This window comes from Xiphophorus maculatus, chromosome 19 (genome assembly GCF_002775205.1).
Source record: "Xiphophorus maculatus strain JP 163 A chromosome 19, X_maculatus-5.0-male, whole genome shotgun sequence".
Classification (NCBI taxonomy): domain Eukaryota; kingdom Metazoa; phylum Chordata; class Actinopteri; order Cyprinodontiformes; family Poeciliidae; genus Xiphophorus; species Xiphophorus maculatus.
The window spans coordinates 3074620-3099389 of record NC_036461.1 but is presented as its reverse complement, the minus strand read 5'-3'; the positions used below and the strand labels follow the sequence as shown (position 1 = coordinate 3099389).

At 35.0% G+C, this 24770-nt stretch overlaps 2 protein-coding genes across 7 annotated transcripts in view; both read left to right on the top strand.

Moving 5' to 3' along the window:
- stac (SH3 and cysteine rich domain) overlaps nt 1-15755 on the top strand; it is a 34174-nt gene extending 18419 nt beyond the window's left edge. For 2 of the 6 annotated variants that reach the window (XM_023353190.1, XM_023353189.1), the window contains 7 exons: nt 123-229; nt 3341-3422; nt 3520-3587; nt 7205-7302; nt 11208-11259; nt 11611-11748; nt 13535-15755. In XM_023353190.1, the coding sequence (XP_023208958.1) occupies nt 123-229; nt 3341-3422; nt 3520-3587; nt 7205-7302; nt 11208-11259; nt 11611-11748; nt 13535-13633 (644 nt within the window). In that variant the 3' untranslated portion in view covers nt 13634-15755. The other 4 variants (XM_023353191.1, XM_023353195.1, XM_023353194.1 and 1 more) reach the window with 4 other exon arrangements.
- Nucleotides 15756-21518: 5763 nt separating this feature from the next.
- LOC102221378 (antimicrobial peptide NK-lysin-like) lies at nt 21519-23703 on the top strand. Its single transcript, XM_005801278.2, has 5 exons — nt 21519-21637; nt 21708-21787; nt 23083-23160; nt 23249-23403; nt 23486-23703. The coding sequence occupies exons 1-5, from the start codon at nt 21592-21594 to the stop codon at nt 23559-23561; spliced, it is 435 nt and encodes a 144-aa protein (XP_005801335.2). The 5' UTR covers nt 21519-21591; the 3' UTR covers nt 23562-23703.
- The last annotated feature ends 1067 nt before the right edge of the window (nt 23704-24770 follow it).

Genomic DNA, 24770 nt, shown 5'->3' with positions numbered 1-24770 from the left:
TCACACAGATTATAGAGCTTATCTGCTGTTTAATGTTTATGGCTTTATGGAAAAACCACTTGGCTGAGATGAAAGCTTCATATTTATTTGGTCGTCAACTTATCTTGTGTTTTGCTCCAAAGCCTGTGGGAATAAGGTGGACCCAGTGTATGAAGCCCTGAGGTTTGGGACGTCGCTGGCACAAAAGGCCAAGAGGGCAAGTGGCTCAGATTCTCCACACAGAAACTCAGTAAGAACCCAACACTTGGCTTTATGTGATATCTTGAGCTTTAGGTTGTTGTCAGTTCGATTTGGGACCAGAATTGCAACATTTGTCAAATTTTTCAGCATCTGCGGTTTGCCGAAACAAATCAAGCCCTTTAAAGGGGACAAATTATGAAAAATAAACATTTTTGCTTCCGTTTGGAAGTACAAAAACACTTCTTTAAACAGTCCAACTGCTTAAAACAAACCAACACCCAGCTGGTTTTTGGCAATAAGTTAATGTTTTTTGGTGTCTGGAAAATGAGCTGTTCCAAAAACCACCAAAATGTAACGTCACAAATCATCAACCCCAGTGAAGCCCAGCCCGTTACCTAGCAACCCAAGCTAAGTTTCAGAACATTTGGTCAGTTGGTTTTACCACTGTATGTGCTGTACAATGGCTGCTGGAAAAGAGAAACAGTGTTTTGTTGTTGACTTACCATCCAGAAACCACTTGCTGCATTCTTGTTTGTTGTGCAGGAGGCTCAATTTGTGCTTGTCCTCACCTGAGGGGGCGCTGCACCAATAAACACTGAAGGAAACAATACAAAAACCACTGCAGAAGCCACTGAGCCCAACTTCCTGTTTCACAAAAGGTGAACAAAAATGGAGTGTCAGATTTTAGCGGCTGGAGGATTTCTCTTTTGAGTTTGGCTAAAGACCACAAACAATTTCTCCTGCAAGCGCTAGGCTAACGCGTTTGTTTTGGTAGTATTTACCCAGAATGCCCTGCGTTGTTGTCCACTTTCTGCTTTTGGAGCGGTCTCCAGTCTGCTTATGCATTCAAACCGCACCAGATTCACTTCAACCAAACCCAGACTCAGAGTTCGCTTTTTTAGATGTTCCATTACGCATTCACACCTCCCCAAACGAACCAAACTTTCTAGACAAACAAACTGGAGTTAGTTTGTAGTGGACTAAACAGAGCTGGTGTGAATGAACCATTACTTTTGTTTGGGCTTCATGTAAATTTTGCAGACATGATAGTTTAGATAGATCCGTATGCTGCAGAGCTGCAAACACTACCAATAAAGGCAGTGTGGCCCAGGCGGGCTTGCTGGAAGATGTCACTGCGAACGGCGGTGTCACCGCTCCCAAGATGAATCAGACTGATTTGCAGCTGCATGCAGAATCTGCTCTCATGCCGTATACATCGTAATGTAAGGAGAACCGAATCTGGACGCGTGCCTCTGGATGATGACATCTGAATGCTGCTGGGTTTCAGCCGTCATCTGCTGTCCTGTGCAGCTGTTAGAGATGCGTGTGTGTGTGTGTGTGTGTGTGTGTGCGTGTGTGTGGGTGGGTGTGTGTGCGTGTGTGTGTGGGTGCGCGTGTGGAGACTTTAGAGACAATGTGTTCTCAGCAGGAGCCTGATAATAGCTTCCAAATGCAGACTAGGAAACGGCACGTTTACTCCCATCTGCAGTTCAGCACAGAAAATAGATTAATTTTAGCAAACTTAGTGCTCTGAAACTTAACTTGTTTAGTTATTGTGCTTTGTTAAAGTATTCACACCCCTTTGCTTATTTTATGTTTTGTTACATCACAACTAAAAATCCTTCAATTATTTTCATTGAGATTGCATTCAGTAGAACACCCAGCAGACATAATTGTAACATTGAAGAAAGGTAATTTTTTTTGTTAGTTTTGCACAATTAAATATCTGAAAAGTGTGGTGTAATTATACTGATTCACTTAAGGATAATCTAGTCCATCCAACTGCCTTCAGAACCTTCAGAAGTTGCCTAATGTCAGGATTTTGGCGACCGGTTTTACGTCTGTCTTCAATTACTTTTTTGTGACAGCTTTTGATTGAAGTTGTGAATATTTGTAAGTTCTCTCATGGTGACTTTCCAGCCATTCTTGCATGTCAAGTAATTGAAAAGTGTTTGTTAAACAACGTGTATTTAGTGCTTAACAACTTTCTGGCACTTTTTGTTATAAATTAGGCAGTGGCTAACTAAAATGCTAACTGCACTAACGCTAAATCAGTACACTAAAAGAGTATTTAGAAGAAGCTAATGCTAGCGCGCTAAATTCAACCATGTTGATACTATTTGTTAACATGTGTTGCTTTGTCGTCCTTGAATTTCTAAGAATCAAGAACCAAAACTTAAACACAGATGTTTAATTTTATTTTACAAAACAGTCAAGTAAATTAACGTTTAAAATTTATCTGGAAAAATTTACTTAGGTGAAGTTGGGTGCACTAATTGTGTTCAAAGTTTGCAAAAATGCTAAAGCGTTAAGCTAAAAATTAGCTCTGAATTAGCAAAGTCGCAGATTAGCATACTAGCATAAATGTGGCCACCACTGACTTTGGTGAACAAACTGGCACTTATTTTATCCATATTTAATGGCAAATGTAGCGAAAATAAGGCTCTGCTGTTGTTTAGGTTGTTTTAGATAGAAAATAAAATAAAAAGTAGCAGCAAATTTCTACCAGAAATCTCAGAAATTTTGAGATTTACCTAAAATTTTCTAGAAATTTCTGAGCTTGAAAAGATGGAAATTTACTGGTAAAAACTCAGAAATATTTTAGGAAAACTTTTGACTTTTAGGAACCTATCTAGAAAATTTCTGAAATTACTCTAAAGAATTCTGAAATTTCTTTTCTCATAAATTTTCAAATTTTGGAGCTCAGACATTTATAATTTTTTTCCTATAAAATTTCTGAGATTGATCTCAAAATTTGAGTTTTTTGGCAAAAATTTACTTTTTTTCTGTTATACCTACGAACGGCGTTATATGCTGTCGTGAAATCTGAATCCGTAAATAATTTATTATCTTAAAAAAAAATTGATCATTAATATTTTGATTAATCTAATGTTTTTTGCATCAAGCTTATTTAATTATTCTCTATAAAACAAATCCATGAATTGGCCACAATTTAAACTCATTGGTATGTTAGAGTGGCCCAGTCAAAGTCCAGAACTAAATCAAGAATCTGTGGCAGCACTTAAGAATGTCATCATGTCAGTACCAATGTATGCTTTAAATATCTGAGCTTTACTTGTCAGAAATGTTACAAATAAATCCCAACCAATGATTGCTGATTGCTAGCTGATCAGTTTCTGTATTGATTAATTGCTTTTAGGCCAGCGATCTGGATAACGTCCCAGAGGAGGTCGTGGCTCACAACAGTAGGCAGGAGTTGTCGAGAAAACACAGCGATGACGGTGAGTACCTGTTCCAGGAACTTGTTTTCTTGCAGTTTTCCACTCTGATGAAAGTTCAGATTTCTGCAGTGAGTCACTTTTCTGTTTGTTTTCTTAGTTTTCACAGTTATGCAGAACGGAGCCGAGTGTTTGTACCTGCCAGAGAGAAAGGCCGATGACTTACCGGTGAGAAATTACTGCCTAAAAAATATTTTTCAGCTCTTTATCTGAAAACCTCTTCATCTACTTTATGGTTTTATGAGAATTTACACTTGGCCAATAATCTTTCCTCCCCCAGCTGTAATTCTCTGCTCAATTTCCCCAGGAAAATTCAGTTTTCATCCGTCTATAACAAATCAAACCCAAACTGATGTGACTGTTTCCCTGTGGCAGTGCAGACAAACCTTGACCTTTAAACCTTCGATCTGCTGCCATTTTCTGTGCTGCTGCTGCTGCTGTGCTTGGATTCAGTGCTGATGTTGCGAAATTCATGCTGCAGAAAGGAAAAAGGTTAAACCTCTGCGAATCACCTCCTGCAGCTCAGCGATGAATATTTCATGGAGCGGTTTCATTAGCCTTCATCCTCTCTACCGTCTTCTTCAGGAGGAAACTCTGTTACAGTTTTAAAGTAAAGTATGTAACTTTTACAAAAAATACTTTTTCCTGATTTTTGTTGAAAAGTCACAGATAATTTGTGAAAAAATCAAGCTGCTCTGCCTTCTTCCAGTGCTGTCTAGAAACAACCAATTAGAACCAGCTTTATAAATTTTGCCACTTCTGCCGGGTTGAATAGAAATACTAATCACATTTTTATTTGTAAAAATTAACTTTATATACCTTGTATTGTCATAGTTGACCTATAAACACTGCTTGGTCTTTCACATGAAATCCCAATTAAAACACTGAAAGTTGTGGTTTTAAGGTGATAAAATGTGAAAAGGTTTTGGTTGGAGCTCCGTGTTGTGCAATGCGCCGCTCCAGCGGTCGTCCGTTACCGGAGGTAGCTGGAAGTTCAGAGCGGGCCCATCAGACTGGAGCGGGCCCAACTGGAGCGGGCCAAATGGCAGCGGGCGGTTTGTCAGCCGACAGGTCCATTAGCTCAGGCTGGCGGACCGACAGATGGAGGCTCTGCAGGGTAACGAGCCCAGAAAACGTCTGGAAAACCCATTCTTCACCAGAGGAGAGCCGTCCATGCAGGAATGGTTTTCTCTTCATCAATGGTGGATTTTGCTGAAATCAGCTTTTCTTAGCAAATATTACACATATTTCCACTGAAAAAGGTAAATAAATACGTAAACATTGGTAGTTAAGGTGGTAGCATTCAAATCCAGAACCAAAAATATAATTTCATAAAAGTGTAGCACTAACCAGTCATTAGATTTTGATCTTTGACCTACAAAAACTCTGTGCTGTCATGGCAACGTCAGCTGCATTTTATTATCAAGCCGATTTATTATCAGGTTTTTCTGTGTTAGCAACCAGTACAGTTTATATTTCCCCTAAAAAGGTAAACAAAATGCATAATCATTAGTAATTATGGTGATAATAGACAAATCCATAATCAAAAATCAGATTTCAGATAAGTGTAAGGCTAAACAGCCATTGACCTTTCACCTACAAAGACTCTTTGCTGTCATGGCAACTTGAGAAGGATTTTATTATTTAGCAAAAATAAAGTATCTTTTGGAAGATAATGACACTCCATTATGACATAGTAATAATAATTTGCATATAGTTTAATTTTTGATTAAAAGACATTTAAACTGAGATTAAAATGTCCGTACAGAGCAACTAAACCTCAAATCAACCTTTTTTTCAGATAAATTGTCTAAATGGAACATTAAAAATGCAGTATATAATTTTTACTCTAAAAACAAAGTATTTTTACATATTTATTAAAACTGTCACCATGTCAGTTTATTATGAGATGATTGACAGCGCCAAGACCCGCCTCCTGGCTCTGATTGGTTGTTTGTAGTTAGCACTGGGAGAAGGCGGAGTAGCTACGTTTTTTCCCAGATTATCCGTTTCATATACTGTCACAACATGGTGACAGTTTCAACAAATATATATAAAAATATTCCTTATAAAAGTTACATACTGCTCCTCATGTTTCTGTGCATATTTTGAGGTTTCCCCCTCTGATTATTTGTATTATTTAGCAAAAATAAATATTTTAGTAATTCTAATTGGCCCAAAACAGCAAACATTTAGTGTGATTTCATGTCAAGCAATAAAAAAATTTACATTTTCTTTTTTGTGCTGAATATAAACTTCTTGTTTCAACTGTATATTTAAAAATACTCTGACTTTAGCTGGATTTCTGTGTTTGATACGCTCCAGAACAGTTGATCTGATTTTAATTGTACCACAGAAGTGGTGTTGTGGTCTTGGCGGCTCTGTAATGGATGCCCGTATCAAGGTTTGGACCCCGAGGCCGTCGAGGCCGTTTACCTGCCACCTTCAACTCGACACACCTGTGGAGCCATTTCACTTTATTATAACCGTCTCTTGCTGTCCAGCAGGAGAAAAAGGCAATTAAATTCCCTAAAGGTTGTGTCATTTTTTTAATTATTTTTTTCCTGCTGTTGCTTTGCAGATTGAGTTTCCATGTTGATGAGTTGCAGAAACACGGCAACCCTCTGAAAACCCGATTCTTCCTCTTTTTACTTTTATCGATGATTTGAAGAGAAACTGAGCAGAAACAAATTACTTTCCCAAACCTGCAAGAGTAACTTAAGTATTCTACACGTCTAATTTGCAGGTGAAACCAGATATTTACATCAGGGTTGTAATAGTTTTGGGGTTTTTGTTGTGACTTTTTGTCTAATTCAGTTAGTTTTAGTTTGTTTTTTTAGTGAATTAGCTAGTTTTTTTTTTTACTTATAAGTTAAATATTGTTTACTTTTATTTTAGTCTTTATTAGTTAAAGTAGTAATTTAGTTTTTTTTATATTTTGGTAAATTTTTAAGTGGAGAATTCAAAAAGTATTGTATTGTGGTTATGTTTACATAGATTGGGTAATGAATACTCGACAGAAGATACCATTTAAGAAATGTTTTCAACCAAATGACTGGTGTTTTCTTCCAACGTTTGCTGACGCCATTTTACAGACTAGCATTGATGTATGGAGAGCCGTAATTTGCCGACAGCTGATGTAAACGGCTTGTTTGGGTGGAAAAAAACAATTCACATCCATCCAAAAGGCTAATAAATTCATAAACACAAAATTGAAGAAATATATAATTTCAGTATGTTTTATAAATGCACAATGAAGTTTAAGTCATAGTTTTACCCTATTAATCACCTTTTTTATATATCTCAGTTAACGATAATGTTTTCTTGCTTTCAGCGAGGTAACTGAAACTAATGTTATTTCATTAGTTTTAGTTACCTATAATAACCATAATTTATACACATTGAATAGAAAAAGTTGTTTGTTCTCACTTTCTGACATTAAATCGGACTAAATATTTTCTATTTTGGGGTCAGTTACTGTTACTAAAATTATTTATATTTCATAAATGTGAAGAATAAAAGATATTTATGATGGCCACTCCAATATGGAAAGCTGTTTCATTCGATCATAAAACAAAAAATGGCTATATTTGAAAAATATATTTATATATAAAACAAATTTAAGCACAATTTATTAGAAAAGAAAAGAAAACCACCCAAATAAATGCTTTTTAGGCACTACCAGACCTCCATACATTGTCTTTCTGACAAAGGTCACTGATGTTGTGTTTTTTAATATGGTGTATGTAAATATTTGGCTTCAGCCGTGTTTCTGTTCTGTTTAGATGGATCAGATCCAGCTGCAGAACGATCCGCTCAAGCTCAACATGTTGGTGGCCTTGTACGATTTCAGCAGCCAGGAGAGCCATGACCTGGAGATGAGGTCCGCTTGCACACACACACACACACGCACACACGCACACATGCACATGCACACGCCTACACACACACACACACACACATGCAGAGAGACAGAGTTATGGCAAACAGCACAGCATCCACCAGAACAGCACCTTTCCAGGCCTGTGGGTGAAACGCTGCTGACTGATTGACTCTGACGTCTCCTCATTGATTTTCTTTGTTGTTGAAAATGTGAAATAAACAAAAAGGCTGAGGCCCGCTGTGCACAGCGGTCTCACCTCTCCAGATCCAACAATTCAACTTCGCAAAGAAACCAGATTTAAGTTTTCATCTGTTCTCCTTCTCACATATTGCAGTTTCAGTTTGGAGAATTACTCGATTAATCAGGGGAAGACATTTTTCTATCAATTAGAGCTCAAAATCTGATCTTTTTTTTCATGAATGGCTCTCAGTAGCTAGTAAAATCCTCAAAAATCTGATTTTTTCCCTCTTCTTTATGTGTATTAAAGCTAATAACTCCCTCCATGTTTATTCATAAATTAATAAATTAGCAGTATGTACCTTGATTCACCTTTCTCTGCTGAATATAGCATTATTTATTATTTTAGCAATTGATTATACTATTCATTATTCTGACAATTAATTGGATAAAGAAATTGGCACATTTTCAGATTTTCATATAACCACTTTAAACATTTTTAAAACAATATTTAAAAAGCATTAAAAATGCAAAAAGACAACAAATAATTAAATTCCTTACTTGTATAAGAAAATAAACATTTCATTGCCTAAAATACAATAACTTATCGTTCCTTTAGTCTTCGCGTTATCATTTATTGCAAAGGATTCATCTGCTGCTAAAAAAATACTAACATACATTTGAAAAGTTCATCACTTTCTTAATTTATCAATAAACTGTAGGGATTTTTTAAAAATAATTTGAACCAGGTGAAAGTAAAACTGTGATTTTTGTACATTTTTAGCTTAAATACTTCTCTGTTTTTTGAGTAAATTACCTTTTTTGAGTCTGTATACTCCAATTAATGATTAATCGATTACAAAATTAGTTGATGATTATTTCAATAAACGATTAATCACCATTAATCGTTTCAGCCCTATATTACTTCTGCATTTCCCTCTGTTCTTGCACTCTATTATTTGTAACATAACTTACAGCAGTAAAATGTTTATATTTATAAATGAGACAAATGGTCCTCAGATGTGCAGAGCGACCTCATTAACGATACCTGATGGAGAAATGGTATTAAGTATTAATATCCAATCAGTCTTTTTTTATATCTAACCTGAATGAGATGAATGATGCCAGGATCTTCTATTAACAGTTCCCATCAGGGTATTTCACTAAGATGGACTGCACCGTGTTTGAAACCTAATACAAAGATGATTTATTGCCATTAAACTGACAAAGTGTTGCATATTTCAGGCCAGAACAGAAGTAGATGCTGCTATAATTTAGGATGTGAAAGAAAGACGAATGAAAGATAAATCAGAGGAAAATGAGCTTTCTAAAGTGATTCTTATGTAATGTGAATAGCATTTAGATTTTCTATTAGAACAAAATCAGACATAATTATGAAGAAAATAAATGTTTAATAGGTTTTTAATTTATTTGTCTTCAGTTTCCTCTCCATCAAATCTGACTGAGCTTGAGTTGTTTTGCAAATAAAAATAGTCAAAAGCTTCAGCATCTAGATGTGACAAGTTGGTAGAAACGTTCCCTGTAACTGTAGTGACGGAGGTCAGAACGATTAATCACGATTAATCGGTCATTGAAATAATCTTCAACTAATTTAGTAACCGATTAATCGTTAACTGGACCATACATACTCAAAAACCAACACAGTCAGAGCAGTGATTAAGCCACAACTGAACAAAAATTTAAACATTTTTATATTTTAGATGAAAGATCTTTTTTATCAGTAATTATTTTCTACCCAGAACTCTTCAAGGGATTAATTTAGCTTCACCTGGTTTGGATTTTCTAAAGAAAATCTCATATTAAGCACCTTTTGTTATCCAGTCATTAATTAGTTAATTGAAAAAATGTATGAACAGATTAATCAGCCGTACATTGCACTGATGTTAAGTGAAGCGAAAAAGGATTGTTAAAGTATTTTTTAGTATTTGTTTTTAGCTGTACATGCATACTTTGCTACAGATTATCAAGCATACACTGAAGGAGTGTTATGTAGCTGCATTTTAAACAATAAATGAATGAAATTGATTTATTAATATGCATTTCTTACTTATTTTAATACCAAATTTATTTAGTAAGATTTTGTGTTTTTATGGTGTTTATTTTTGTTGGTTGTGCAGGAGGCTCCACTTCTGCTTTTCGAAGATATGTGGTTGTATAATTGCACATCTGTTTGCAGCCATTTGTATGTGTGATTGTAAACATTGAGCTGGGAGTATGGCCAGCAGGAGATGATTTGTATTTAAAGTGACAGACGCCCTAAAACAGCGTGTAAAAACCTGAGTATTAGTGAATTATTTGTATTTTTCAGAAACATTTTTTGTTTCATTACTGGAGTTCATCTTAAAGGACTTCCTATGGAGTCCAGATGTTGTGCTCTGTCCAAGCTTTGGCTCTTTGCTCCTGATCTGCAGGATACTTTAAAATAGGCTTTCGGGAAAGATGAGTCCTTGAGCCGAAGTATCAATTTGTTTCCGGTTCTCACAGAAATCTCCTGAGGAAACTCGGATAAGATGCACTTCTCTGTTCCTCGTTTTTTCCAAGTTTTTCCTCCCGTTTAGCTCAGAAATAAATCAACGCTTTAAATGACAAACTAAAGAGTATCCCCAATCAAAAGGGTTCATTTTCATCCTGATTTAAAGTAAGAAAATTAGTTTGTTGATTAGTTTCAGCTGCCAACACGGACTCTAATTACATTATTGTCTTTTTTTCAACATGTGATGATGACGCACTTTTAAATGAGAGCAAAATCCTGAAAGAAGTTCTTCCATTTTATCTTGAGGTTTTAATATTTTATACTTAATTCCCTTTTAGGCTGTAACTAACTTCAGCTTTCCACATCTTCAGCCAATAATTTTATTTTTTACACACCAGCATAGTGGAAGGAAAATTATTTTCTAAATTTTACAATAAAAAATTGTTTAACAAAGGAAATTATATACTGGAATCAGAATTAATCTGGTCGTAATATTTAATATTTTTGCTCAGTGGAGCAAAAAATTTCTTCCTCAGAGGATTACAGGAAGTAGTGGTTAAACTTTGGACACCTTTTACTGTAAAAACTGAGATTTTTCTTTTACTAGAGATCAAAATCATACAGACACTGTTTATTGGGGATAAATGCTGAAACAGGACCCTCTAGTGGTTTAATATGTTTATGTGCATTTATGAGTTTTCTTATTTAACAAATATCTCTTTGTTTTCTACAGAAGAAGATTATGGGCCTAAAACAAACAAATAAATAAATACATTTCTGACTTTAATTTCAGAATTCTGATTCCATGTCAAAATTCAAATAAATAACCAAACATCCTAGTTATGTGTCAGTTATGTTGTTAGTATATGAAAATAATAACATAACTGTTTAACCCTTGATTTGTAAACTTGCACTTTAACATGTTACCAGATTAACTTAGTAGATTTAAGTTTTAAGACTAGATTTGCCCTGTGGTGCAAAAGCAATTTAAACAATTCTGATTCTGAGAAGAAAAGTCAGAATTATGATGAAAAATTATCAGAATTCTGAGATCAAAAAATAAAAATTCTGAGAAAAAAAAAAATCTGAATTCTGCAAAAAAGTTAGATTTCTCAAAGAAAACAAAGTTGTCAGAAAAGAACAATAATTCTGAGAAAAAAACGAATACTGAGATTAAAGTGAGATTATTTTCTTTTACGTTGGCCCTAATCTTCCTCCGTATTTCTCCTTACAGAGCAGGAGACAGAATATTGCTGGCAGATGATTCCAACGACGACTGGTGGAAGGTAGGTAGGAAATCAATGCTTCATTTTCCAAACTGTCGCTCTTTTTTATTTTTTTGTTCATAACAAAGATAAATACAGATCAACTTTATAATAAATCAGGGAAATTGAGCTGAAAATTCTCCAGGACTCATTAAACACATAGGAGATGAACAAAATGGCCGAGCCGGCCTGTTTCCAGCGGCGCGTACGGAAACTCATTATGCATTTTAACATCGTCTTGCAGGCGCAGATTAAAAAGCACATCTGTCCCAGTTCAAGAGCTCTGCACACCTTCCTGATGTCTTTTGTTCGGCGTGGCCGTCTTAGACTCGCTGGCTTTAGCTTGATGGATGTCTGTCTTTTGTTTTTTAGGGGGTGATTAAGGACAGGATCGGTTATTTCCCAGCAGCCTTTGCTCATGAGCTGCAGGAGGGAGATCAGGTGTTCAGGTGCAACAGGACGTTCATCGGCTGCAAAGAGCAAGGGCAGCTCACTCTGAAGGAGGGGCAGGTACTGCAGCTAATTTACCCCACAACCATCCAGTGGGGTATTCACAAACATAGTCTACTGGAGTTTCTTCTTTTGTTCTTGTTTTAGCAGCAAAAACACAAATCGTACAAAGTATATTTGGTCTAATTTCTGATGTAAATATCTTAAAATAAGGCAAAACTAACTGAGTAACGTTTTAGCTTGTTTTTAATCAATAATTCCTTAATACTGATGAAAAAGTTCTAAATATGAGAATTAATCTACCAGTGGAACAAAGACGCATTTGGTAATATAATCTCAAGTGTAAATATTCAGACATAACTAGCCTCTAATTTCATACATTACACATGAATGCAAAGTCACAGCTCAACGTTTAAGAACCTGAGCTTCAAATTATCCGACAACTCTTCAGTTAAATTATTCTGGCACACACTTGTTCACAGAAAAGTTAATCTGGAGTCAACAGACTTTCCTCTCAGGAATCTAATCTAATCAAATTAGCATCTCAGCTGTTAGCAGATCTCAGACCAGCCTCTGTTTGCTTCCCAGGACCCGTTGTGTTGAAGACTCTGAGTACGCCTAAAGTAAACGCGCCCCAGTGGGGATAAAACCAACTCAGCAAGATGAATCTGTGACCCTCTGACTCTCTTTTCCATTCACTCAGACCCAGGGGAGAAATGCTCAGAGCAGACATGCACATTCATGTGTCCTGTCCCATTAACAGGGTCGAAGTTTAAACGAGGCCCTTCCAAAAAGGTAAACACTCGGTGTGTTTCGAGGAACAGAAAAGCTTCACGACTAAAGACAAATCCATTTGTAGTACGTTTAAAGTGACAGCTGTAAAGGAGTGAATGATCTGATTGAAATAAAATAAGATGTGGAAGTTAATAAATGCAGAAAAAAAAGTAAAATGGTTTTTTCATGAGCTTGTGGGAAACTGATTTTTGTTAAAAACAGCCTGGCAGCAAAAATGATGACAGGCTATTTTTGACAGGAATTTTAAACCATAACAGCAAACCAAAAATGAACTGATGAGCAATTACATGTTTTATCATCATGTTACACATTTCCTCTCCTTCTATAATAATATTTAATTAAGATAAATTAATGGTGACGAATCAAATATTAAAATAATAATTTAGTAATCGATTAATGGCTAACTGGAGTACATAGACTCAAAAAAAGGCCAATTACTGAATAAAGAGCACAGAGCAGGAACTAAACCAAAACTGCGCAGAAAAATACATTTTGCCTTTAAGATAAAAAACCAAAACAAAAAGGCATCCATCTGTAAACATGAACCCTCCATAGTGGCAGTTTTAGATTCATCTGGTTCAAAGTTTCTTAAAAATGTCCAATTAAGTGTGCTATATAATTATTAATTGGTTAATTCAAAAGATAATCAACAGATTGCCCCTACAATGTATTGATAGAGCTTCTCATGTTTGATGCATCGTTTGCTATAAATGATCAAGCGTCCACTAAATGAAAATTATGTTGTTGCATTTTAGGCAATTAAATGTTTATTTCTTTATGAAAAAAATGTAATTATTTCTTTAATGTATTTGTAATATTGTATAAAAAAATTCTTACGTGGTTAAGTGAATTCTTTTGATCGTCAAACTAGCGATTGATCGTTTACTAAAATAATTGTTTGTTGCAGTCCGAAAGCAGACAACTGTCACTCATTTTAAATCTGGGATAGAAAAGGTAAATTTGGCATAATGTAGTAAGAGAATAGAGCAGCTGCTGTACTCCTAAGATGTTTTTCATCCATTAATTGATGATGATTTCTCCTCTGCTGTAGATCTGTGTGAGCAGTGAGGGCGAGCGTGGCGGCTTCATCAGAGTGGCGTTTGGGAAGAAGAGAGGCTACGTTCCCTGTGACGTCCTGGAAATCATCTGAGACAAAGACTCTGCGGAAGCATGACAGGGATAAAAAGCCGGACTGGATCAGCCACTGGGACGTAAGAGGTGGAGGAACCGAAGGAGCAGGAAGAGAGTCGTTCACATCGTCACAAAATGGAGTTTAATCAAGCACTGATGGGTTTGGCACCAGAAACTCAGAAAAAACTCCACCTCAGACGATCCTGCTCAAGAAGACGCTGCGACAACAAACTGCAAGGAGACAGGAAATCACTGTGTCACTGTTTTTTACTTTTAATTTATAGAGCCTGTGGCTTTTGTTTTGTTTTTCTGTAGTTTATTTAAATATAAGCAGTTGCTCATGTAAAAGAAAACAGCATAAAGTGTAAAAACATAGACAATTGCTTATTGAAATTATTTTTTACAGTTTTTATTACATAAACAGAATTCCCCTTTTACATAGTTTAGTTCCCAATGCTTTTATACTACAGGATTTTCCACATAAATGTTGCATTTGTACGGATGTAAAGAATGGTAAGTGTAGTTTTCTATGACAGAGTTACTGACCCCACAAGGCAGTACAAAAACAAACATGTCTCTTTACAATAAGAGAATATGAGCATTTATGCCTTGATTTGTCCTAAAGGTTTATGAATTTGTTTCTTATTTATTTATGTTTCTACTCATTTGAGCTCTCTTCTTAACATCAAACAAAACCTTATTTTTATTCTATAATGACTCTGAAACAGTAAAACTGAAAGAAAAAGATGAGAATGAGTCCTTAAATCCAAAACGTATTTTATGAAGTGACCCTCACTGTGTTCAAATTAATCAGAAACAGTTACTGTTACATTTTTCACATTGTAATAGATTCAGTGAGATCCCGGACGAGCCCCCAAAATTATTACGAAAAAATTCCCTTTTCAGCTAGAAACCCTTAGCTTACCTAATTTTGAGTATTTAATTTAATATACAAAGGCATTTTTATCATACAGTATGAAGAACAGACTTAAATACTGCCTAATTAGATCAAATAAGAGTCAAATGAACAGAGCTAACTGGTCCAGAACATGGTAGCAGGTAGCTAGTAATAATTAAAATAAAGAAGTTGTACACAGACGTCCAGGTTAATTCAGCCAATGTAAACTGGTAAACAATTGCATTTCAGTAATAGTAACACAACTCAAACAGTGAAACTCGTCCTAAATTTAATTACTGCATGTTAGCTAAACTACAGATTTTATTGAGACATAAACTACTGCCAGTCTTCTGGCATTTTGTCAATAATTTAGGATGATTGGAGGCAAAATGACAAGAAAACTGATTCGGTCTTTGCATGAATCTGCAACAACCCATGGATTTTAACGTAAACAACGCAGTACCCTGCAGGGCATTTTTACATAGCCTATTGACAGAAATCAAAATGTAGTTTTACATGCTCTCAGTATGACCTTGTAAAAGACCAAAAATGAAGGATTTATCTAAATATTTAAAGATTGCATCTAGACTGCTAGAAGAAATAAAGATTTAACATAAAACAACCAAAATCCAAGAATACGAGATGTTCAAGACCTCCAGTCTCTATTATGAAAGTAAAAAACTGTAACCTATAGTAAATATCCAGTGTAATGTCTTGCAGTATCTTTATCCTATCATCTGCCACTTTACTTGGTAGGTTGTAAACATTTTCTACATGACTCATTTTTAATTTCAAGTCGCAGTTTATTGTGTTTTTTTTTTTTTTGTTTTTTTCCTCAAAGATTTAAGTTATCTAAACTATAAAGCTGTGAAAAGTTATTGCCTCTTACAGCCTTTATTTCTCTTTTTGTGTCAATTTTTTATTATCATCAAGTAAATAAAAAAACATCATCTAAGCTAGCCTGATTAAATACAAGCAAAATATGCTTTAAACAAAGACTTCATTTGAGGGAAAAATCCTATCCAAACCAAAATAAACATTCAGCAATAATTACTGACAGACCAGTAGAATCAAGATATCCCAAATGTAGCCTGAAAATATAATGGTCGCGATTTAGTAACGAGACAAAAGATGTGCTAAATAAATCTCCTGACACTATAACTGCACAATTCAACATTTCAAAAATAAATTTGCTTAATGGAAACACTGCAATTCCAAAAAAATAAAAAATCCCAAATTTTTTAATAAAAAGTTTTGGAACCAGGATGAGGTGTTTGTTTCTTTGTTGTTTTTTTTTTAGTTTTGTTTTGTTTTTGGCCGTATCGTAATTGGTTTATTTTGCAAAATTGCAATGGACACACCTTTTCTGCGTCACACAAGACGCATGATCAAAAACTGAATGTTACTACTGGTGGAAACGATGAAGAGGAAGATGACAGGGAGTGGTTGGAGATGCATGATTTTGAAGTTTGAAAAGCTGAAAATTTTCTAGTAAACTCAAATTTTGAGATTAATCACAAATTTAAAAAAAAACAACTTGAAATTTCTGAGTTTCAGAAGTAAAAATAAATGTGACTTTTGGACATTTCAAAAGTCGAAAATTCATTATTTTTGAAACTTAGAAATTTCCTTGTTTTCTGTAGAACATTTCTGAGATGAATCTCAAAATGTATTTTTTCTGGCAAATTTTCTGCTTTTCAAACAGAAATTTCCAAGTGTGTTCAAGGAAATTCCTGAGATTCTTTTAGGCGGAAATGTATTCCATTTTTTCTATTTACAATGGCCGCAATACGCTGCCATAGTAACACTGACATTTAGCCTTATATCTCTGACAAATCGCTGCCGTTAGTTTTTAAAACAGTGCTATGTTGGTGCTCTTATTTTGAAATGCAACCGGATGTTCTGTTAAGAGAGGCGGGAAGAGAAGTCATGGAGATGCCGCTAATGGCGGACTAGCCTGCCGTTATTATATCTTAGTGCGTAATAAGTCACCTTGTACAATCGGTTGCAACTGCTGGCTGGTGAAACTGAAAAAAATAAATTAAAATCCGATGACAGAGAAGTAAGCCAGCGATATTCATCCATCCATCCATTTATCCATTTTCTTACACCCTCGTCCCTAGTGGGGTCGGGAGCTGCTGGTGCCTCTCCAGCTAACGTTCCGGACCAGAGGCGGGGTCACCCGGACAGGTCACCAGGCTGTCACAGGCCAGCAATATTAAAAACAACAAAAGTAAAATGATCGACATTTCATCCTGGGTCTGGTTTTCCCTTCGGGATTTCCGCAATGTTTATGGGGCAAAACTTTTCCACAAGGTCAAGTTGGTTTGGATAACTTCTTTCACCAATTAAATTATAATTTGTTTGTATTCGCGTTATCTTTGTGTGACGTTAAAATGTATCTGTGAAAGGGAGCGAATACTTTTCACAGCATCATAACTCGAACAGAAATTTTTCTAAAGACTGATATTCGGTTTGCTGGTTATGACTTGTGAACATGTAAGAAAACAATAAATTTCTAGCTAGATGCTTGAGTGGGAGAAGTTTTATTTTTAGGTTGGATTGTATGACATTTGTACATGTTTAATTTCTCACCTGGAATAAAGAGCAGCCCGTGAACTTTGTAGAAAGTGCTTGTAGCATCATGTGGGAACAAAAGCAGTAAATTCTTCCTTTAGAACCAGCAAAAAGTAAAGCAAAGAATATATATAAAATCCACAATTAAGTGTTGATAAAATATGGGGCATTTTGTTCATAAAAATACATTTTATTATAAAGTTAAAGCTGCAATCAGCTAACAGAAATAACTCAACGCTGGCTCAAGAAACACTGACACAGGACCACGAATGTGTCATCAGAGGACGAAACAGACCACAAGAACTCATAAACTACAATAATCCAGCAGCTTGATTCATCAACAGCTCACAGTTTCATTTAAAATGAGTCCAAATTAAACTCTTTTGACTTCACAACACAACAAAATCCACAACCGAAGTTGAGTTTAAAACAGAACTTATGCTAGCAAGTATATCATAAGTTTTGCAGTATGTTGAGTTTTTTAAAGGTATACCAGAGCATCCTAATCATTTTTGAGTCCAGGCCTTAGTTAGGCCACTCTGAGATCAAATTCTTTGCACGAAATTCGCACAAAATAAGTTTAACCTCGAGTATTGTACAATGCATTACCAATATTTATGGGAACCTGGTTGGGTCTGGTTTCCGGTTTGAATTGAAGTTTTAGTCTGAGGTTTGGCTTAAAGGGAACCTGTTTCCTTGAACAGGTTAGGATAGATAAGATATATGAGTGATGCAAAACATGTTCACTGCATTTTCTGGACATTAGCTGACCATGTGGGTGAACTTCATCTGAGATGTGATCAGTATTAAAGGGGCAGTATTGTGCAAAATTTACTTTTTTGAGTTTTACATCATGTTATAATGTTAATCCCTCATCAGAAACACATCTGAAGTGTTGCCTGATTCCTTCATGCATGTTTGAGAAACCCTTTAATTGCCATGGCAACCATTCAGCTGTTCAAACGCCTGGATAGACCTAGCTCCGCTTTCAAGCCTCAGCTCCTCCTCAGAGCTGCAGTTTCCAAGCTTCAGAGCTCTGGAGGCGGAGTTTCAGAAAAAGCAGCGGTTTTAAAGAGAGATAGGCCCATTTTTAATGCATTAAATCAAGAAGTCAGATTCCTTTTAAGTCATATTTGATATATGTAGCACTTTTATAACAACTGAAGATAACATAGTTACCTGATTGTCTTATAAAATGGCACAATTTCCCTGGGCGATACATAAAATTACCCCTTAAAAGCATTATTATTATACAAAACTCACATTTTGCACATTTGTGTACTTCAAGTTTAGTCTCCACTGCTTCTAAAAACACCCCAAATGCTTAAAAAACAACACCCAACCATTTTTTGGCAGTAGTTTAATGTTTAGGTGTGTGGAAAATGAGCTGTTTCAAACAACCCCCTGATTGTTGAGTCACATTCAAATAGCACTGAAAGGTTTGGTCAGCTGGTTTGGTTTACTTCTGCTTTTCAAAGATGAACTGCTGCATAATTGTGCATCTGTTAGCAGCCATTTTCACATACAAGTATAAATATTGAGCAGCTTATTTGGATTTAAAGTGATAAGAAGCTTTAAAACAACTCATTCTGCAAGCAGCTCGAGATTAAAATCTCATTATCTAAGAATGATTTTGTGCACAAAGTGTAATGAACATAGAACTATCCTAACCTGTTCAGGGAAACATAGGAGGTCACCTTTAATAGTGGTAGAGTTAACCCACATAACACATATTCATATAGTGAAACCACATTGTTGCTTGATGTTTTCACACACTGATAGTGTGAGTTTGTGTTGTGTGAATGGCAGCACAAAGGCCACTGAGTATTTACAGAAAGTTGAGAAAAGAGCAGGTGATGAAGTACAATTTCCCTTCCCAACTATTTTAAGCAGGTTGCTGGCAACATGTTCAAAACGCTGAAAATAGAAAAGCTCTTTGTTAAGCTAGTTGTTTATGGATTTACTCAATCGCTTAGCAACATCGAATGTAGGGAGCATCAGGAGAATATTCACAGCGCTTCACTTTTTACACATTTCATGTTAAAACAGGTTGTTTTAAACTGAGTTAAATTAATCTCTTGTATTATTCTATACACTATGACAACGTGGAAACATTTTTTGAGTGTAGAAAATGTTACATTCTCTGCCAAATACTTTGTTGATCCAACTTTAGCAGCAATTCCTGCCTGAAGTCTGAATACGATGCCACCGTCTTAGTTTGCCCATTTTAAGACGTTTCTTCTCTCTGGACATTAGGGATATTGTAGATGGAAAAAAAGTAAATTTCTGAAGAGATTTTAAGATTCATCACAGAATTACAGAAGATAAGGAATTTTGTGACTTTCAAGAGTTTCATCTTTTGAAACTCAGAAACTTTCCAAAAGTAAAAAATTATCAATTTTTGATAATGCCGCAAACGTCACACTTCTGCAACCTTTGTAACTGGCAGCCATCTTGGTAGGTATCCGTAACTAACTGCCATGGCAGTTGCTATGGAGTTACTATGACAACAATAGAATTATCCCTTGCCTCGTTCCTAACCAACTTTTAAATAATTTAAATACATCACAACCAATGCTTTTACTTTTTTATTCTTTTTGTTTTATAAAAATTCTTAACAGGTGGAATTTTCTGCCTTTGTTGCTGGTTCATATCTGCCTGAGCAAAGTAATTATTTCTCATATTCAAACGGTGATTTTTGCAAATTGTGTGCAAAAGGCCACAAATTATTTTAATCATGGTTCATTTAAGTCATCAATAAAGATTTTAAACAACTGTGATAAAAATATAGATTCTGCTGATTTAGTTTCATTTCCTTTCAACAGAAATATTATTCCACACACGCAATATTGCATCTGCCATTAGAGGGAAATATAAATTCAAGTCTTCTTGTACTTTATGATGAAGTGTTGCAATAGGTGTCATTTACTCTGCACTGCTGTTCTGGTAATGAGTAAGACGTTTATCACTGACTGTTAGAGAACAAATGACATCATGAAGACCAAAAATACAACAAGGAGAAACTTATTTTTTTTACCCCTCCAGGGTTTTTTTTGTGGGCTCTAGTGTCCCTTATACAAAAGTAGGCTGTCAAGAAGGGGGCAGGACAGGGGGGCAGACATGAGGCAAATGTCGCAGGGTCCGGGAGTCGAACCCGTGACCGCCACGTCGAGGACTCAAGGCCTCCAAATATGGGTCGCGCTAACCGCTACACCACCACGGCACAGCATCTAAAACTTAATCTAATATTGCTCTAATAGTGAATACTCTACAGTTTCTAAAATATAAGCTAAAGAGTGACTAATAAACTAGAGTCTATGGATTCCAAGTTTGTTCTAATTCCTTTTCTAGGTTAAAAGTGAGTACTCCACAGTTTCTAACAAAATAAAATAAAAAGAGGAAAGGACACGTTCCTTCATTCACCTTCATCAGACACCATAAAATGTCTGAGATGACTCATTCACCCAACTGGGTGTTAACCAACATTCTCACCAAAATTGTGTCTATTTGGAAACTTCACATTTTGCTTCTTTTCATACAGCGAGTCTCCAACAAAGCTTCTTCAATTCATATTGAAATTCCATTGTTTTCTTTTTTTAATCTTTCTGCAAAATCACGACATCTTGCCAAATATTTGTGCTGTAGTTTCTAGTACAAATATCTTAGTACACTTGAAATAAGACAAAATTAACTTACAACCATCCATCTTTTCAACAAGATATAGAGGCTTGTTTTAAGTATACGATTCCTTAATGTTGATAATAAAGTGCTAGTTCTATTGGCACATTATTTAATTCATAACAAGACATTTTTCTCATGTTATAAGTTAAATAATCTGCCAATAGAACCAGTACTTTTTCATTAATATTCAGGAATTATTCACTTTAAACAAACTCCTATATTTTGCTAAAATGTTACTAGTAAGTTAGTTTTGTCTCATTTCGAGTGTAATAAAATATTTGTAATAGAAACTAGACTGAAAATATTTAGTAAGATTTTGTGTTTTTGCAGTGTAAATATGTTAATTAACAATAGCATATTTACAATATATGTAAAAGAAAAACTGTGTAACAGAGATGTTTAAATACCAGCAGAAATGTTATTTGAATTGAGTAAAACTGTTTATGGCCAGATAGGAAGGATCTGTGTTAATGAACCTTTGTGTACCGAGGATACATTTTCCAACAGTAATGTTATTTTACAGAGTTTATTTTAAATATTTGTCTATTAAATGACTTCTTGAGCTTAGAAATGAAGATAGTGAGTAATAATAAGTGAATAAAAAATGACGGCTAGACCAACGCCCTCATTTCCTTTCACAGCAGTGACTAAAACAACAAAGACCACCAGCCTAACACCTCTAAAGAAGAGGGAGGAGGTGTTAGCATGGCAGATGTCTGCTGCTAACGACGGTTTGCATTTCACATCCACCTCCTTCACCTTCATCAGGCATAAATACTGGGGAGCGACTTTGCTCCAGAGGTTTCAGCTGACAGTCAGCAATGGAGAACCGCTCATTCCTCCTGTGCATCGTTCTGGCATGTTCAAGTACGCATTTTCTTTCAAATTTTGCATTAAATTAGGTTTGCATTAATAAAACTGTTTAATCTCTTCACAGTCTGGATGGTCCAGGGAAGAAGCCTAAAGATCAGGATCGATGATGATGAGCTGGGAGAACCTGATGTAGACGTGCAAGGGGTAAGGATTTTAAAAAAATTGGTTAAAATTATTCTGGTAGTTATTTTTCCCAATTTCCATTGTATCTATAATAAAGGATTTAAAAATATATATGCAACTGAAACAGGCAATTTTTTGTTAAACCAGAAAAAAAGTTAATAAGATAAATAGCGAAAACTTCTGGCTAAAAACGCCACAGAATGCTACAAAAATATGTAAGCATTTTTTTTCTCACGTTTATTTACTCTTCAATAATTATTACTTTTGTTTAACATAAACGCTGCAAAATACTTTCTGATTTTAGTTCCATTTTAGTGGATATTTTTATTACCATATTATGACTTTGCTAATCTGGTAACATTTTTCCACCACAATCTAAGCAAATATGTCATATTTACAACGGCGTCTCAGGGCAGATAGAAAAAAATGAGCAAATTTCTGCCAAAATACTATAAAAAAGAGGAAAATTATTGAGTCAGAAAAGTCAAAAATTTGCTTGAAAACACTCAGTTTTTTTTAGATTAATCTTGGAAATTTAATAGAAAAAACAAGAATTTTTTTAGGTTTGAAAAGTTGAGCATATTGCTAGAATAATCTCAGAAATTATTTAGAAAAAAAACAAGGACATTTTTTAGTTTCAAAAGTTAAAAATTTGCTGGAAATTTAAAAAAAAATAAATTTTTAGATTTATTTAAGAAATCTTCTAAAAATAAAACAAGACAGTTTTTAGATTAATCTCTAAAACTTTCTTGGATAAAAAACAACTTTTTTACTTTAATATCAGACATTTCAAGAAAAAAAGTCAAAAATTGTCCACATAGAAATTTTATGAATTTCAAAAGTCAAAAACTTTATATTATTTAAAAGTTAGATCATTATATGAAATAAAATATAAATTTTAGTTTATGGATTTTTTGGTATTTTAATAACTAACTGAAAATAATTTTATATGAATAATATAATTCCAAAATGATAAAATCAGACAAAAAAAATCAAATTATTTTTAATATGAAACTTTAGCTAAAACTGCAGGTTTGTGTTTCTGGTGAATTTTGATTAAAACAAACTTTTTCTTGATTCAGTGAAGTTACTCACAGTGGGTAGAGTACCCAGATATTTTACTCTAAGAGTAACTTTTCCCAAAAGTTACTCAAGTAAATGTGAGTTAATGTGACTAGTTTCTACCCAGCCTCGTTTAGTTATACATTTACATTGGTTTAAAGCCGATTCAAATGAAAACTTGGATTAATTCTGCGTGAGGTGAAATAAATTTAGATTTTTTTCTAAACTTTTATTTTTCAAACTCTTGCTTTTAGCTTCCAGGGATGTGCTGGGGATGCAAATGGGCTTTGAACAAGTTGAAAAAAAAACTTGGATCAAACTCCACTGCGGAGGTAAAAGTTCAAAATGGCTGCATGCAGCAAAAAGTCCCATCAGAGGCACATAGAGAGAAAAAAAACTCATCTATTTGTGTTTTTCCAGGCCATTAAAGCAAAACTGAGATCTGTCTGCGATGGCATTGGATTACTAAAATCACAGTGCCGTAAATTTGTGGACGCAAACCTTGCAGTCCTGATCGAGGAGCTGACGACGACTGATGATGTCAGAACGATTTGCGTCAACGTTGGAGTTTGCAAGTGAGTCGCCGCAGATTAGCTGTACAGTTTTTTCACTGCATCACTTTAATCTGTTCATTTTTGTTTGTTTTTTTCTCTTCAGGCAAAAGGATCTGGAAATGATCTTCTATCCAAACAAACAAGAATCGCGACGCATCAAGATCAGTGAAGTCAACTGACGACCAGAGAAACACGATGTATCTTGATGCAACTGAAAGCATTCAAACAGGAAATAATTAGCTTTTCTTAGCTTCCTTTAACTAAAGCATATCTTCAGCTGAAAACTTCTTTCCTTGCGCAAATAAAGTTGCTTTATTTTGACATCGTTGTGTCAGGGTTTTTTTTCTAATCACCACTTCTTGATTTCCCTTTTTTTTTTTTTTTTGCATGTTTATGTTTCATAACATGAAATCAATTTAAATATTAGTTAAATAAAATGAAATTGAGATGTTATTATTATGGGAGAAAAAATTAAAACCTAAATGGCCTTGTGGGAAAAGTAATACAACATCTAAAGAACTACAGGCTTCATTTTATAATTTTTCGATAAGGTCATAAGAAAGAGTCAGCATTAGAGATGCAAATAATTAACCGCGTTACGATTAATTATCCACAAAAAGTTTATTAGTTTAAAATTAGTTCCAATAAATTAATAAACTCCAATTGGACCGTTTTTAGTGTTGTGGTTTGGCCGCCGTCCAGCAGGGGGCGCCGTGGTTATCCTGAAGCGGAGCCGTTGGTACAGGATCAAAGATGGCGGACGGCTACTCTTGAATGGGAAAGAGTCCGTTATCCTTACACTTTTACCTTAATAGAAGTTCATTCAGACGAGCTTTATGACTAAGCGGTGTCAACTTCTCATTCAAAAATTACTGATTTGCTATGAAATCAGGTATTGACAGAAAAACGGAGGAAAAATTATAACATGATGGAAAAAACATCCTAACATGTTCAGTTGGAAATTATCTTCTATCCCAACAAACAAGAATCGCGAGGCATGAAGAGCAGTGAAGTCAAACATAATGCAGCTTTATGCAACTGAAAGCATTAAAACAGCAAATAATTAGCTTTTCTTAGCTTCCTTTGACTAAAGCATATCTTCCGCTAAAAACTTTTTTCCTTGAGCAAACAAAGTTGACAGTTTGACATTGTGTCCATTTCTCACCGAGTCAACAAAGAGAAATATTCAGTCTAGAACTTATTCTGCAGATCTGTTCAGAACCAGCAAGTTAAAGAAGCTCAACCTGAAAAAGGCTTCCACTAATAATGCGCTAATAGCAGAGCTAATGTTTAGCATAGCACCTTGATAACTTTGAAAACACTTAGCTCACTCGGCTTCTCCCAAAATAAGGAGCTAACACAGATGGCTGTTATATCAACTTTAATAA

Bases quoted from the DNA above. Each gene is read 5' to 3' on its own strand.
- LOC102221378 (XM_005801278.2), top strand. From the start codon at position 21,592: ATGGAGAACCGCTCATTCCTCCTGTGCATCGTTCTGGCATGTTCAA. The intron at 23,161-23,248 runs GTAAAAGTTCAA...GTGTTTTTCCAG, and splicing joins GATCAAACTCCACTGCGGAG to GCCATTAAAGCAAAACTGAG. The intron at 23,404-23,485 runs GTGAGTCGCCGC...TTTTCTCTTCAG, and splicing joins GTCAACGTTGGAGTTTGCAA to GCAAAAGGATCTGGAAATGA.